At 38.2% G+C, this 16,729-nt stretch overlaps 1 protein-coding gene across 1 annotated transcript in view; it reads right to left on the bottom strand.

Moving 5' to 3' along the window:
• The window catches only part of LOC138143979 (phospholipid-transporting ATPase ABCA3-like), a 282,495-nt gene that overhangs the window by 70,327 nt on the left and 195,439 nt on the right, over positions 1 to 16,729 (bottom strand). Inside the window, exons 12-15 of the mRNA XM_069065289.1 lie at positions 6,730 to 6,884; positions 6,298 to 6,453; positions 5,616 to 5,826; positions 914 to 1,064 (exon numbers count right to left, since the gene is read on the bottom strand). Coding sequence (XP_068921390.1) covers positions 914 to 1,064; positions 5,616 to 5,826; positions 6,298 to 6,453; positions 6,730 to 6,884 — 673 coding nt within the window. The remainder of the gene's footprint in view (positions 1 to 913; positions 1,065 to 5,615; positions 5,827 to 6,297; positions 6,454 to 6,729; positions 6,885 to 16,729) is intronic.

The following is a 16,729-nucleotide window of genomic DNA, read 5'->3' as shown; positions in this document are numbered from 1 at the left end:
TTTAGTTTTTTTTAATAACATTGGATGCGATTTTACAAAGGAAGGGTGTTTGAACTGGTTGAGGAAACTTGGTCACACAAAAGAGCAGGTCAGTCTGAAACCCAGGGATCTAAGTATCTAGTGGTAGAAACCTCTAGTCAAGCCCTTGAGAAGAAATTCCTTAGGGAAGGAGGGGAGGAAAAGCCCCTCAGTTTAGGTCTTTTGGTCTCCCCACAACCCCACCACCAGCATGACTGGAGGAGAACCTTGTGAACATCAGAGGATCCTGGACATTTCATAAGTGTCCTAAGCAGTATTCTTGATATGTTTGGCTGCCACAGTTCTCTAAGCTTAATCCCATTTTCCCCTGAACTCCTTATGTACTTGTGAGAGAGTATGTTCCAGATTTGGGGTGTTTGTTTCATACCAACTATATTACTATACCTGCATTTCCTCACTGCCTCTTCATTAATCTTGCTGTCATCTAACTTTTTCAGGAGAGGGAATAGCTCAATCACTCGTAGTGAGTAATAGAAAACTTGGAAATTCTTGGATTGTATTGGCCCTCACAATATACCTCAGACTGTCACAGGAATCTTAACTGATCAATTACTATACCTCTTTCTAAAAACTATTTAAACTTGGCTGATTCATTGATATCAACCAATAACAATGGGGAAAAAACATAGTAATGGAGGCTTGTGAGATAGAGCAGTAGAAAGATACTTCTCAACACCTCAGGGCTATCTCTAGGGTTTTACAAGACAAGAATTAGCCATCTGAGCTCTGAAGATTCAACTTGCTAGTTCAAATGGGGTAAGTGGAGGTAGGGAGAGAAGTTCCATAGCATGTGCTACACCAGGAAATCAATTCTGAACACTGAACAACTAAAAACCATCAGCACTGTCCTTCCTCTTTCCTGGATCCATCATACCTGTGCACATTTTCTTTGGGCAAGAGAAATGACAACTCAGCTCCTATATTGCTCTCCAAAGAGGCATTCAGTACATGATTATGAATCAGATCTTCAATTTCATTTTCCTTACAGTGTTGCTCCTTCACCATGACTAAATGGTATCCTGCACCTGAGAGAAAATATTTAAAAGACTAAATGAAATATTTTGGTTTTGACGGTTCCCTTTCTTATATCACTCTTGGACTAACAGTGTTACTGGATCAAAGGATATGAAGTTTAGTAAGTTTTGGGGCACAAATCCAAACTGCTTTCCAGAATGGCTGGAGCAATTCACAGCTCCACAGTGCATTAAAGTACCAGTTTTACCATACTCCTCAATTTCCAATTCTTTGCCACCACAAAAAGAGCAGCAATAAGTATTTTTGTACATATGGTTCCTTTTCCTCTTCAGCCTCTTTGGAGGTACAAATCTAATAGCAGTTTTGCTGGATCAAAGGGTATATATAGTTTAATAGCTTTTTGGGTATAGTTCCAATTTGCTTTCCAGAATGTCTGGACAGTAACAGTGCTTGAGTGCATCTGTTTTCCCACAGCCCTTATAGCATCTGTCAATTTCCTTTTTGTTTTTGGTGAACATTGCCAATCTGGTGGGTTTAAATTATTATTTATAATATATAATATAATAAATATTAATTAAAAACCTCAGCACTGAGGTTTTACATTAGAGAAATTTACATTTCTCTAATCATCAGTGACTTAAAGCATTTTTCATTTGTTTTTTTACACACTGGGAGTCTTCCTTTGAAAATTGTCTGTTCATATTCTTTGACTTCAACTGGGGAATGACTTTTCTGCTACTTTTTCCTGCTTCTCCTCCAACCTCGTTTGCTGGATCATCATGCAGATGATGCCTGCTAACTGTAGGTAGGACTGCCAAGACACTGTCCTGGGTCTGCTCTGCCCTCACTATACTCTCTTGGTGATCTCATTAGTTATTGTGGGTGTATTTAATTTGACCCACAGATCTATACATCCAACTTCAATCTCTCTTGATATTTAGTCATATCTCCAATTGCTTTTTGGAAATTTCAACGCAGATATCTTGGAGATCATTCAAAATCAACATAAATCAACAAAACAGAATAGACTGTCATTCTCCCTAAACCCTCCTTTCTGCTAAACATTCCTATTTTCTAATCAATTGTCAAATCTTGTTCCTTGTCACCTAAAATATAAACTCCTGTGTTTGGCTCTTAAAAAATTTTTTTTTAAACTTTTTAATTTTTTTTTATTCTGAACTTAACAAAAACCAATACCTTCCCCCTCCCAGCAAACCACAAGCATTTCCATATACACCGTAGAATGAAAGAGGATTGTATATGAAATCACAAATCTATTAATCCTTGCTTAAAAAAAAAAGTATATAGCAAATTCAACAAGCTAGTTTCAAAACTGACCTGCCTGTCTGCTTCTTTCTGAACTTCCTTCAGTTCTCTTCAATGCATTTAAAAATGTTTTAATGGCCTACTTTTTTGCTTATTTTTTTTAGCATCATTATAACCTCCTCTAAACTTCCCTTCTAATTAAAAATAGGAAAAATCTTTAGAGCAAATAAATGATAGTCAATCAAAACAAACCCACACAGTGGGCACGTCCAAAATGGATGTTAATTTATGCATATTGAGTCTAGCACCTGTCAGGAAGTAACATCCTTCAGCATAGATGCACTGGAGATAAAGTCGGTCACTGTTTTGATCAGATTTCTTTGGTCTTTTGAAGTTGTTTTTCTTTACAATATCATTCTATAAAATTGTTCTTCTGATTTTTCTTACTATATATTCTACATGAATGCATATTTTCTAAGATTCTCTGAAATTTTCTCTTTTGTCATGTCGTATTTCTTAACATTTATATGCCATAATTTGTTCATTAGATTGTGAGCTCCTTGGGGTGGCCGGGTAGCACAGCGAGTAAGAGCACCAGCCCCAGAGTCAGGATGACCTGGGATCGAATACGGGCTCAGACACTTAGCACCCACCCAGAAACACCTGGCCGTGTAACCTTGAGCAAGTTACTTAACCCCAATTGATTAGGGGTGGCCAGGTGGTGCAATAAGAGCACCAGCCCCAGAGTTGGGATGACCTGGGATTGAATTGGGGCTCAGATACTTAGCACCACACCCAGAAATAACTGGCCCTGTAACCTTGAGCAAGTTACTTAACCCCAATTACTTAAAAAAAAATATTGTGAGCTCCTTACAGTGGGCTTTTGGGGGTTTTTTTTAGGCCTTTCTTTGTATTCATAGTGCTTAGCATATTGCCTGGCACATAGCAGAAGTTTAATAAATGTTTGCTGACTTGAAGACTTCAGTCATTCCTCAACTGATGGCTACATCCTTATATTTTAGATCTTTTTTCTTTTTATCACACATTCATATCAGAAAGCTTATTATTTTTTTGGTAACTATTCTATCCATGGTATAATTCTCCCTCTTAACCATCTCTCTCCCTATTCTTGCCATCCTCAGTTTAGTTTGATACATTTCTATAGTAAATTCTTTATTTGTGAGTATGTGTGTACAATTGTGTGTCTATATATATTCAACACAATCTGTTTCAGATAAGAAGTTCATCTGATGCCCTCATCCTTTCTTCTATATTTGTATACCTTTCTACTCATGAATCCAATTATGAGAAATACTAAGTTCCATCCTCTTCTTTCTCCCTTCTATGTTAGTGTATTCTTTGTACCCTCCCTTTACATTCCCCATTCAAAAACCTCAATAGAATCAACCCACCTCCAGTTCCTGTTTTTCTTATCTAACTGCCTCAGTACTCATTTATGACATTAAGGTTCTTAAGGGACACTTACTTTTTAACATCCACCCCCTTTAAAGAATGTTAGTACTTCATTTAGAGCCCCCTCTAATTGCTTGAATACATTTACCCTTCTAGGTTTCTCTTGACTCCTGTGTTTGAATTTCAAAACTCCTACTTTGTTGTTGCTGTTCTGTCATTTAGTTGTGTCCAACTTCATAACTCCATGGATTATAGGACACCAGGTTCTTCCAACCTCCATTATCTCCCAAAGTCAGTCTAAGCTCATGTTTGTTGCTCCCATGACACTATCTATCCATCTCATCTTCTGCAGTTCCCTTCTCCTTTTGCCTTTAATCTTCGCCAACATTAGGATATTTTCCAGTGAGTCCCATCTTCTCATTATGTGGTCCAAGTTTTTAAGCTTCTGTTTTGGTATTTGACCTTCTAATGAACTATTAATTCCAATTAAGCATTAACTGATTTGATCTCCTTGCTGTTCAGGGGACTCTCAAAAGTCTTCTGCAGCACCACAATTTGAAAGCATTGATTCTATGGCACTCAGCTTTCTTCATAGTTCAACTGTCACAGCCATACACTGCTACTGGGGAAACCACAGCTTTGACTATATAGACCTTTGCCGGCAAGATGATGTCTCTGCTTTTTAATATGCTATTCAGATTTGCCATAGCTTTCCTTCCAAAGAACAAGCATCTTTTAATTTCATGGCTGCGAGCTGCCATCTATACTGATCTTTTAGCCCAAGAATATAAAATCTCACATTGTTTCCATTTCTTCTCCCTATATTTGCCAGGAAGTGATGGTATCAGGTGCCAGGATCTTAGTTATTTTTTTTAATGCTAAGCTTCAAGCCAGATTTTACATACTCTTCTTTCACCCTCAGCAAGTTCACTTATTCCTATTTAGCTCTGTTTTTTTTTATTAGAAATGCTTGAGAATTCCCTATTCCATTAAAGCTCCACTCCCCACTTCCACCCTCCATGACATTATACTCAACTTTTAAGAGTAAATTTTGGTACTAAGTCTATATCTTTTGCCTTTTGTAAGATTTCATTCCAAGATTTCCTCTTACTAATAGTAGAAGCCTCCAGGTTTTGTGGTTCCTTGATACTTAAACTCTTTCTTTCTGACTGTTTGCAGTACTATTTTTGACTTGGAAGCCCTGGATTTTGACTGTGATACTTCTGGGATTTTTCTGTAGTTTTTTTTTTTTTCAGGAGATGATCGATGGATTCTTTTAATTTTCTTTTATGTAACCAGAAACCTATGGATAAAAATCCATGTGGATAAAATCACTGCAATTTCCCACTGGATTCCTTGATCATTATTCAGTTTAGTGCCATTTTTTATTTTGTTGAAGTAGGAATGTAGAGCTTGGATAGAAGTTCCTGTATAACTCTTAAAACCCTTTTACAACCTGGCCCCAACCTATCTTTTCTGTTTCGTTATACATTACTCCTCTTCTTACATTGAGGTTGAGAAAGGCTAAATGACTTACAGCTAGGACACACAGCTAGTAAGTAACTGAGACAGGATTTGAACTCAAATTTTCCTGGCTCCAAGTCCAGTGTTCTATCCACTGAGCTACCTTGCCACTTCATCAATCAGTGACTTAGGGTTAGAATGGATCATACAGATCACTGAGAGAATATATAACCTGTCCAAGGTCACCCAGGTAAGGGAGTGGTACAGACTCTGAACCAAGGTCTTTTAACCCCCAATCCAGCCCTCTTTACACTGTGCTGTATACACTGCCTCTCCAGAGTGCAGGGGAACTGTTACAAAGAGTTTTCTTTACTATGCGTATGTAGGGGATTCAATCCAGACCCCAGAATAAAGATCAATAATAGACCTGTTAGATTTCTCTCCCTTGCTCCCCTTACCATATTTTTGTTTGAGGAAAAGTGAAGAGCCACAGCATTGCAGTTCCCCTTTTGCCATGATGGCAATGCGGTCTCCCAGAAGATCAGCTTCATCCATAAAGTGGGTAGTCAAAACAATAGTGCGTTTACTTTTCTGGCTTTGAAGGAGGTCCCATGTGGCTCGCCGTGAAACTGGATCCATACCAGATGTTGGCTCATCCAGCAAGACCACCTAAAGATCCCCAAAAGATAGACCCAGGACTAATGAGATAGTCTTCAAATGAAATCTCACTGTTTACCTGGTGGGAAGCCTTATCCTGACTCTTTTTCTCTAATGATATGCTAGCTTACTCAAGGGAATATGATGAATTCTACTATAATGTAGAAATTATTCTGCCATATTATATCTACTTGGTATTCATTGTTCCAGTCAGGTAGGATATAATGGAATTGAATCTCTTGTCTAAGGACAGACAGCAAACCCGGATTAAGGAAGAGTCAGCTTTTTAATGCCTTTAATCCTATGGCTATCCTATACTAATTAGACTACTTAACCATTTGTTTAATACTGAGTATATATCTTAGGAAGTTCCATTTAGAGAGGAAGGTCCATACCAACTTACCTAAGTCTTTATAAGCTGATTTGTCTATTTAGGCTGTCATAGGGACCTGAATCTACCCACAGAAATGGGGAAATCTATACCTTAGATCCTCCTATGAGTGCAATGCCAATGGAGACCTTGCGTTTCATTCCTCCACTCAGAGACTTTGAAATTGTGTTGCGCTTATTCTCCAGGTTAAGAATACTCAAGATATAATTGATTTCATCAGTGCAATCTTTATCACTTTTTCCTTTCAACTAAAAGAACAAAATTAGGACAGAGATTAGAGACTTTGTGAAAGGAAGCTTAGCCTATCCAACAATTTTTTTGTGCCTCAGAAAGACTTTGCAGGCAACTCTAGTTGCTTCCTTATCCCGGAATGTTGATTTAAGGATGTCTTTCCTTCCCCTATCTCCCTTTGTGTCCACAAAGTGTTTTTTAGAACTTATTTTGGGATCCTTTGAGAGTAAGAATACTAGCCTGTTAAGTGGACACATAAGGCATAAGAAAAAAAATACATACTTTGGACTCACCTGAACATAGAAGGAAAGATGTTCAGCAACTGTCATGTAATCAAACAAGATGTCATGTTGTGGGCATAAGCCCAGGTTTTTCCGGATGTGAACAAAGTCCTGTGAGATCTCATAACCACTGAAGTATGCCTCTCCACTTGTAGGAGTAAGGAGACCTAGAACCAAGCAGAAAACACCCTATTTTTCTATTTTATCCTCAAGAATCCCTGTTCTACTATTATCATCTTTCATATTAATTAGGCCTCTGCCCTTCCCCTGGAAATTACTATGTCTTTCCTTATGTGTAAAGCTGTTTCCCCTGATAAAAATTTAAACTCCTTGAGGGTAGGGGCTGTTTCATTTTGGTTTTGCATTCTAATTTTTGTCTAATAGTGATCAGCACATAGTAAGAACTTAATGCTTGCTAAATTGAATTAAGGAGGAGGTACAAAGAAAGATGGGATATACAAGAGAGCAAATAATGTGCTTTCTGAGACAAGCTATGAAACCATGGGTATATACATCCTGCTGGTGTTGTTGTCAGATGTGCTCAACCACTTGTAACTTTGACTGAAGTGCCATGACATTCTCTGCTTGAAGAGGTAGTTCTTTCTTTAGAATAATGAAATTTAGGTTTTGCATGATGGTATAGGCCTGTGGGTTCTACAGCCTGGGTACATAGTTTATCTTGGAAGTAGCCTGACCAGCATAGAGTGGAAGACTGGGATATAGTAGAGTTAGATTCTATCACCTCATTAATTCATTATGCCTTTTTGAATTTAGACTAAGCTCAAATTAGTTTTTTTTAATTGAAATATATCACACTGTTAACTTATACTGGGTTTGTAAAACCCCCAATCTTTTTCAAACAAATTGCTATTTAGCTATAGCTTTCCCATCTTGTATTTGTAAGAGTCAACTTTTTTGAATGCAAGGGGTTGGGATTTTACATTTAGTTTCATTAAATTTCATCTTACTACATTTGGTTCATTGTTTTAGTGTGTCAAGGCCTATCAACTAACATGTTAAGTCTCTCTAACATATTTATGTCATTGAAGAAAAACTAATACTATACGGCTGCAAAGACCCCATTTATTTGCTTCTCTTCTACTTTTAAGTTGTAACCAATGATTTTTTAATGGCCAAATCTAACAAACAGCCTCTTCTCAGTCTTTCTCCTGCTTAACCTTTCCACAACATCTGATACTCCTGACCTCCCAGAGACTTTCTATTTTCTGGGTTTTTGTGACATTGCTCTCAGTTTTTCTCTTACCTGTCTAACTACTCACTAACTCCTCAGCTTCTTTTGCTGCACCCTCTCTGCCCCCCATGGCTAATGTGTTTTGACACTATATCTCTGATAATCAGTTTCTTTATGACTTCTGGACAATCTACTTCAATTCTGTGCTCATTTTTAGACAACAGTGTCAATGAGGCAATAAAGATATACCAAGTGGTGGAGATACAAACAAAAGCAAAGGATATTCCCTGCCCTCAAGGAGCTCACATTCTAATGATTAATTATAAATTAATTAATTAATCACAATCTAATCTAATTATAAAACATAAGATGGATGACAAGGTCAGGAACCATCATGAAAACCTCATTATAACTCATGCCTTCCTTTTCCCCAACCCTCCTAAAAAAAGTTTCTTGATTTCTCACATGGCAAGTGGATCAGCAAAATAGAGGTAAGAGAAAAACTAAGAGAGAGCAATGTCACAAAAACCCAGAGAATACAGAGTCTCTGGGAGGTCAGGAGACATGAAATTTAAAAATTTTTATTCAAACAAAACTAATGCAAAATTAGAAGGCAAGCAGGAAACTTATACCAAGTTTCTCTGGAAAAGGCCTCATACCTCAAATATATACCTCAATTTTCAAATATAGAGACCTGAGTCAAATTTATAAACATATGAGCTATTCCCCAATTGGTAAGTGCCCACCTATATGGAGTCAGGCCCCTTCAGACTTGGCAGATGGTCCAAGGTCATACATATCACCACACCCTGCCCTGATGACCAATTATATTTTTATATGCAGGAAAGGGAGTGAGGTGTATGTCATTTACCCAAACTAAGTTGTTCAGTGTCCTTATGGAATAATCTATAAATGGGTTTCATTTCATTCCAGTGTTGAGCCAAAAAGGAGATTTGAGTCACCTGCCCACCAAAATTGGTATAGTCAGTAAATTGGATGAAATAGCAACATGGCTTACATGTTTGAAGTGGTAGAAAGTCAATAAAAATATAAAGGATGAAGAAGAGAAGGGGGAAGGGAATAAGTATTTATATAGCACCTACTATGTGTTAAGTACTTGCCAAATATTATCTTATCTCATCCCCACAACAATTCTGAGAGATAGGTGCTGTTATTATTCCTATTTTATAGTTGAGGAAATGGAGGCAAACAGAGTTTAAGCTACTTTCCCAGGGTCACAAAGCTAGTAAGTGTCTGAGGCTGGATTTGAATTCAAGTCTTCCTGACTCCAGACCTAGCACTGTCCCATTTACATGCCCCTTTGAGGTGACTGAATGGCTAGAAATGGTACCATGGTACCATGGGCGAAATAGTTCTTTTGGTGATATACGGAACAACCTCTCTAGAACACCAAGTAGGTCCCCACTGAAGCAGAATGATTAACTCAATAGGTGCTGGAGGAGACCAGAGTAAATACCATTGTCAGTGGGAACAGAAGGTTGGGATACGGGAAAGGAGACACATAGATCAAAGCCCTGTATGTGGGCAGAAGGAACCTTCTTCCAGAGGAAGCTCTTGGTTTAGCTCCTCAAACACAGTTAATAAGCCATCACTTGCCAGCCTAGGAGTATCTTGTAAAATCCAGGATAGAGCAAAAGGGGCCCTGAGTCAAGTCTTCCTATTACATATGGTTAGGAAGAAGTTCTTGTGAAAAAGATCTTGGGGCTCTGATGATTGGAAGCTCAATACGAGTCAACAGTGTGAGATGATAGGCAAAAGGAGCTCATGCTAATTCTAGTTAGCATTTAAGGGAGGCACAGCATATAGGATGAAGAAAGTAACAAATAGTTCAGCTGCAGTCTGTCATGATTAGACTGTTTTGAACAATCTTCAAAGTTCTAGGTGAATCATCTTATGAAGGACATAAACAAACCAGAGCACAACCAGAAAGAGGTAGTCAGGATGATAAGAGCATTAGTTGAGGCACTGAATGTTGAGTATAGAGAATGGAGGATGGGAGGTGGGGAAAGGACAAGAAGAGCAATGTAGGAAGGTCTGTCATGGGATGAGGCATCAGACTTTTTTTCTATAAGAACTATTTAAAATTAGAATTCTTAAGGCAAATTTCTGCATTATATAATATCAGAACTAGGCATAAATAATCCTTTTTATATGTAAAATTTGTTATATGTTTAAAATGAAAAGCATATAATAGAGGTTTGTAGTTTCATGGCAAAAAAAAAAGCCATCAGCGTGGCTGAAAGATATTTAACTGGCCTTTTTCTTTTGGCCTCATTTTTGAAAGCTATACAACTACTTGTGTGTGTATACATATATACATACACATACATAATATATACATGCACACATGTGTATATATACACATATGTATATGTATACACACACTAAAGGCCATTACCCAAGAAATAAGTGGTCAAAGGATAAACAAATAATTCCCCCAAAATTTCAAATTATTAACAAATCACATTGAAAGAATGCTACAAATTACTCACAATAAGAAATTCAAACAAAAAGGTGCATTTTCCCTTTATATTCAGTAAATTGGCAAAGATAACAAATTATGGGAAGTCAGTGTGGGAGGGATGTTTGGAAGATAAGCACATTAGTAGAATTGGTGAAACTGTGAATCAGTGAAATAATTTTGGAAAAAAATTTGCAAGTATGCAAATAAAGCGACTAAAATGTCTGTACCTTTTGACCAAGAGATTCCACTATAAGGCTAATACCCCAAGGAAATCATTGATAAGAAAAGAATACCCATATACAACAAAATGTTGATAACTGTACTTTTTGTGATGGCCAAGAATTGGAAACAAAGTAGATGCTCATCAGTTGTGGGATGGCTAAGCAAACTGAGGTGCACGTAAGTAATGGAATATTAATGCACAATAAGAACAAATATGATGAACATAGAGAGGCATAGAAAGATTTATATATGATGTAAAGTGAAATAGAGTCAAAATGATAACAATGTAAATGGAAAGAACCACAAAACAATCAAAAGTGAATGTCACAAAATTATAAAGTGCAAGCCTGACTTTAAAATGAGGTTTGAGGAGACATCCCTGCCCCACTCCTTTGCGGAAAATGGGAGGTGTATGGATGTGGAACGTTACTTCTATTTTCAGACTTTTTAAAATGTATTGACTAGCTTTACTGATTTTTTTCACTTTTTCTTTAAAATTTTGTTATATAGGATAGCTTTCTGGGAGGGGAAGAGAAAGGATACTGGAAAAAATTCCAGTGATGTAAAAACAAGCAAACAAAAATAAATCAAATCTATTTTGCAGATATATTTGGTCTTTATTATGTACAAAGTCTCATGATTCTTTTCTCAAAGAAAGTGTTCATGATGTGTACTACAGGCAGGAGGTTTCTATGCTATGTGTAAGCCTTTGGCCTCTTTAGGTACGTATTCCTTAACTGTTTTACTTAAACTTAACTGTTACTGTTTTAAACATAGATATGTGGGGTATGTGTGTGTGTATGCATACACAGTCATATATCTCAAGTTTTTGCTTCACGCATAACAACAAAATGAGTATTTATATAGACAAAACGAGAAAAAGGCTGTATGAAACCATGAATCTCTATTATGTACAGTCTGTTTCTTGTTAAGCATATAACATACTCAGCATATTAGCTCCAAAATTGTCTGTGTTCCTGTCTGAACATTATCCTATTCTTAGCTATTGGAAAATGCTTCAGTGATTTTCTTATTATTCTTCTTGTTCTACCACACTATTCATTACCTCTTCTACCCTCCATTCAATTTTTAAAAATGCTCCTTTGTAATCAATAATCAGAGTAGAACAAAATAAATCCACACATTGGCCTCATCTGAAAATGTATGACTTATTCTTCATGTCTAGTTTAACACCTCTTTGTTTAGAGGTGGGAAACATATTTCATCTTCTAGCCCCAGAGTCATGATTAGTAATTGCACTGAATTGCATAAAGTTTTTCAGAGCTATTTTTCTTTAAAATGTTGTTGTCACTCTAGAAATTATCCTCTTGGTTCTGCTCAGCTCACTTGGCATCAGTTCTTACAGGTCTTTATAAGCTTTTTCCCTCCAAATTTGTCCCTTTTCTTCATTTCTTATAGTACAATATTCCATCACATTCATATAATCTGTTCAGCCATTTCAAAATTTATATGCAACAGCTAAGTTGCCTTCCCCCGCCCCTTTCTCCATATGGGTGCTTTTCTCTCATTTAACTCATTTGGGTACGAGTCTAGCAGCGGTGTTGCTGGGTCAGAGGGGCTGAATTGTTCAGTGAATGCTTGCATACAGTTTCCAATTGCTTTCTAGAATGGTTATGCCAATTCATTACTCCACCAATGGTGCATTAGTGTGCTTGTTCTTCTCATTGTGGAACACTGGGCTATTCAGTTACGTTGTTTCTAATTTTCCTTCTTCAACTCCATTCCACTGACATATCTGATTTTTAATCAATAAAAGATGGTTTTTGATGACTGCTGACTTGTAATATAGTTTGAGATTTGTTCTCTGGCAGAGCTCTTCTTCAGGACAAAGCACTACTATCACAGCATAAGCAAATTTCTGCTGTTTGGATCTATTTTTTTAAAGATAAGTTTTGCTTTATGCCTTTTTTCATAGTGTCATAATTTCCCCCAGTATCCTTCATTTTTGCTGTCCCAGAGAGCCATCTCATATAATTCTTCTTTTTAAATAAAAAAGAGGGAAAAAAAAGCACCCTGTAAGGGTTATGGGATTTAAAGATCTTCCATGCCCCGTTGGACTTGCTGACGTAGCAGGAAAGGGTGGAGCAAAAGGAAGCAGAAGCCAAGCTGGAGTTCCTGCGGTGGCTGACGGCGGTGGCGGCAGCAGCAGAGGCAGCGGCAGCGCGAAGCCCTTTTTGAGTTAGGACTGCTAAGGACTTTCTGCTAAGGACTCCTGCTGAGGACTGCCAGGGGCCGGAGCTGCTGGGAGCGCGCTTCCAGGACGCTGGGTGGTTGCTGTGCGTGGGGAGAGGAGGACCTTTGCCTGAGGTAGCCTGTTCTGTTTTAAAGGCTTGAAAATGTGGGTGCTTTCTACTTTATCTACCTGTGCCAATATCATAACTACTCTGATGGCTTTCACCTTCTGGTTTTGGGACTCAGTCTTTTGGTATCTTAATAAATTTTCTAGTTTATTTCCCCATATGGCAAGCATGACATATTTTGTAATGGATAATTATATCAGCATATTTGTAATCTCCATAGGCATTGTGAATATGGCATTGCTGATACACACCCCTGATCAATACAGTGAAAAAGTCTGAAAAGATCTTTTTCTTAGATCTATTTTAGGGTATAGGGGTGTTCAGAGAAGACTAGTACCTCTTGTATGAGGGCTGCCATGCCCTTTTCAGGGCTGTTTTCAGTCTTTGGTTTGATTCATCCAAATTCAGTAGAACTAAAAGACGAACAGCTTTTGTTGCAAGAGAACTCAGCAGGTATCACATCCATATAGCAGCTCTGAATGAAAACAAGGCTGGTAAATGAAGACCAGCTTATTGAAGTCAGAGCTGGATACACATTTTTCTGGAGTGGCCACAGTGATGGGGAGTGCTGTGAAGCTGGTATGGGTTTCACAATCAAAACTATTCTAGTCAACAAGCCTGTATACTTCCCAAAAGGAGTGAACAACAGACTCATGACAATGTGATTACCACGTGCAGGAAAGAATCATGCCAACACCAGTGCACATACTCTCACCATGACAAACCCTGAGATCAAAGAAAAACTTTATGAAGAGCTGGAAGCCCTAATCATCAATGTGTCAAAAGAAAACAAGCTTGTAGTACTGGGCGACTTCAGTGCCACAGTAGATACAGACTATTAGACATGGCAGGGAGTCACAAACAGCAACAGTCACTTACTACTGAAGACATGCATCTCATGACCTTCTCATCACCAACACTGTCTTCCATTTTTCTCAATGCAATAAGACTGTGGATGCACCCTCACAGAAAACACTGACATTTAATGACTATGTCATTGTAAGGAGAAGAGACAGACAGGGTGTAAGAGTGATGAAGGTGATGTGTGGTGCAGAGTGTTGGACCAATCATAGTCTTGTCTTTTCCAAGCTAAACATTCCTATTTAACATCTGGCCCTAAGGCAAGATGACTACTACAAGATTTAATGTCAGCAGATTAGAGAAGTTCTCTGAGTATGAACAGTTTGTTGCTAATTTGGAGGGAAAGTTGAGCTAACACATGTTTGGCAACAGTAGAGCAGAAAAGGAATGGGCAACTTTCAGAAATTTGGTGTAGAGCACTGCATTTACTCATCTGGACTAGAACAGCCACAAACATCAAGATTGGTTTGACAAAAATAGTGGAGAAATTCAGAAGCTGCTAAACTAAAAACATGAACTTCACAGGGTTTACCAGCAGGATATCCATCTCTGAGAAGGCAGTGTTTAACTGCAACAAAAGTAAAGTGCAAGCAAAGCTTAAGAGAGATGCAGGATTCTTGACTCAGTAAGAAGGCAAATGAAACTCAATTTGACACTAATAGTAATAACCCAAAGTGCTTTTATGATGCCCTGGAGGTCATTTAAGGGCCATAGATGTATGTTGCATCTCAACTACTCAGTACTGTTCAGCTCTTGTTTTTTCATCAAGAATGCTTGAAAATCCTCTATTTCATTGAATGACAATATTTTCCCCTGAAGCATTATACTCAGTATTGCTGGGTAGGTGATTCTTGGTTTTAGTCCTAGCTCCTTTGACCCCAAGAATATCATATCCCAAGCCCTTAAATCCCTTAATGTAGAAGCTGCTAGATTTTGTGTTACCCTGATTGTGTTTCCACAATACTCAAATTGTTTCTTCCTGACTGCTTGCAGTATTTTCTCCTTGACCTGGGAACTCTGGAATTTGGCTATAATATTCTCAGGAGTTTTCTTTTTGGGATCTTTTTCAAGAGGCTATTGGTGAATTCTTTCAATTTCTATTTTGCCTTCTGGTTCTAAAACATCAGGGCAATTTTCCTTGAGAATTTCTTGGAGGATGATTTCTAGGTTCTTTCTTTGATCATGGCTTTCAGGTAGTCCAACAATTTTTAAATTATCTTTCCTGGATCTATTTTCCAGGTTAGTGGTTTTTCCAATGAGATATTTCACATTGCCTTCTATTCTTTCATTTGTTTGGATCTGTTTTATAGTATCTTGATTTCTCATAAAGTCATTAGCTTCCAACTGCTCCAATCTAATTTTGAAGGAGTTATTCTCTTTAGTGAGTTTTTGAAATTACTTTTCCATCTGGCATTTTTTTCCAAATGGCATTTCCATCTAGCTTTTTAAGGCATTCTTCTTTTCATTGGCTTTTTGGACTTCTTTTGCCATTTGGGTTACTCTATTTTTTAAGCTGTTATTTTCTACAGTGTATTTTTGGGTCTCCTTTAGCAGGCTGTTGACTTGCTTTTCATGATTTTCTTGCATCATTCTCATTTCTCTTCCCAATTTTCCCTCCACTTCTCTTACTTGATTTTCAAAATCCTTCTTGAGCTCCTCCATGGCCTACAATCAATTCATATTTTTCTTGGAGGCCTTTGATGCAGGAGTTCTGACTTCACTGTCTTCCTCCCGCTCCATGCCTTGGTCCTTTTTGTCCCCCAAAAAGGATTCTATGGTCTGTTTGTGCTTCTTCTGCTTGCTCATATTGCCAGCCAATTACTTGACTTTTGAGCTCTTTGCCACAGTAGAACTCTGCTTCCAGAATGGCGAGAGCTTTGTCCCAAATCACTGCGGTTTTCACAGCTGCTGGAGACATTAGGAGGGTGCCCTCTCTACAGACCCTACAAGATCTGGCTCACTGGCTACACACCCCAGGACCACCACCCAAGACTGAGATCCAGATCCAAGCAGGTTAAAGCAAGAGCAAAAACCCACTGAATGGTCACTTGATCCCCCCCAAATCTGCAGGCCAGGAGCTCCTGAGGCAGCCAGATGGTGGGGCTGCACAGCTGCTGTGCCTCAGCTGCTTCTCACCCTGGGGGCAGGAGCCAGACCTTGCTCTTCCACCCTCACCCCCCCCCCGTTCCAACAGAGTTCTACACTGACCTTTTACTTTGTCTTTGGCATTTATGGGTTGAGAAGTCTGGAAACCCCCATAGCTGCTGGTGATTCACTCTCCTGAAGTCTGCTCTAGCCTCCTGCTGGTTGGGGCTGCCCTGGGGCCAGAACTGCGTGGCTCACACAGGATTGCGCTCAGCTTGTAGCTCAGTGCAGTAGACCCTTCCTGTCCACCTGCTGGGCTACCTTCAGCAGATTTGTTTCTCTCTGTCTCTTTGTGGGTTCTGTAGCTCTAAAGTTTGTTTAGAGTCATTTTTTTACATGTATTGGAAGTAGTGGGAGCCAGAGCCCATACCAAGTTTGTGCTTCTACTCCTACATCTTTGCTCCACCCCCTGATATATTGTACTTTGACCCCAACATAGTGATGTCATTTTGGTACTCATGAAGAACAAAGGACAACAATCATAATCACATTTCCTTTTCTGAGCTTAGGTCATTTATGACCTCTGATAGTTTGGGTATTTTATATTTTTGCAAATATTCTTCTATTTCTTTTATGTTCTCGGTTTTGTTAGCATATGACTGTGCAATAAAAGGTTCAGGTTATTCTTTTATTTTTTTTTTGTAATTTCACCTAGTTCATTTGCTATTTTATTTGACTTACTACCCTCTTTTTAATTAGATAAACTAAAAGTTTGTCAATTTTATTCATTTTTTCAGAGAACTAGCATATAGTTTTTATTTATCATTCCTACATTGTTTTTTGGGG

Source organism: Petaurus breviceps, unplaced genomic scaffold (genome assembly GCF_028583685.1).
Source record: "Petaurus breviceps papuanus isolate PSGF00001 unplaced genomic scaffold, PetGlider_PUasm1.0 138, whole genome shotgun sequence".
NCBI lineage: Eukaryota > Metazoa > Chordata > Mammalia > Diprotodontia > Petauridae > Petaurus > Petaurus breviceps.
This window is presented reverse-complemented; position numbering and strand designations above follow the sequence as displayed.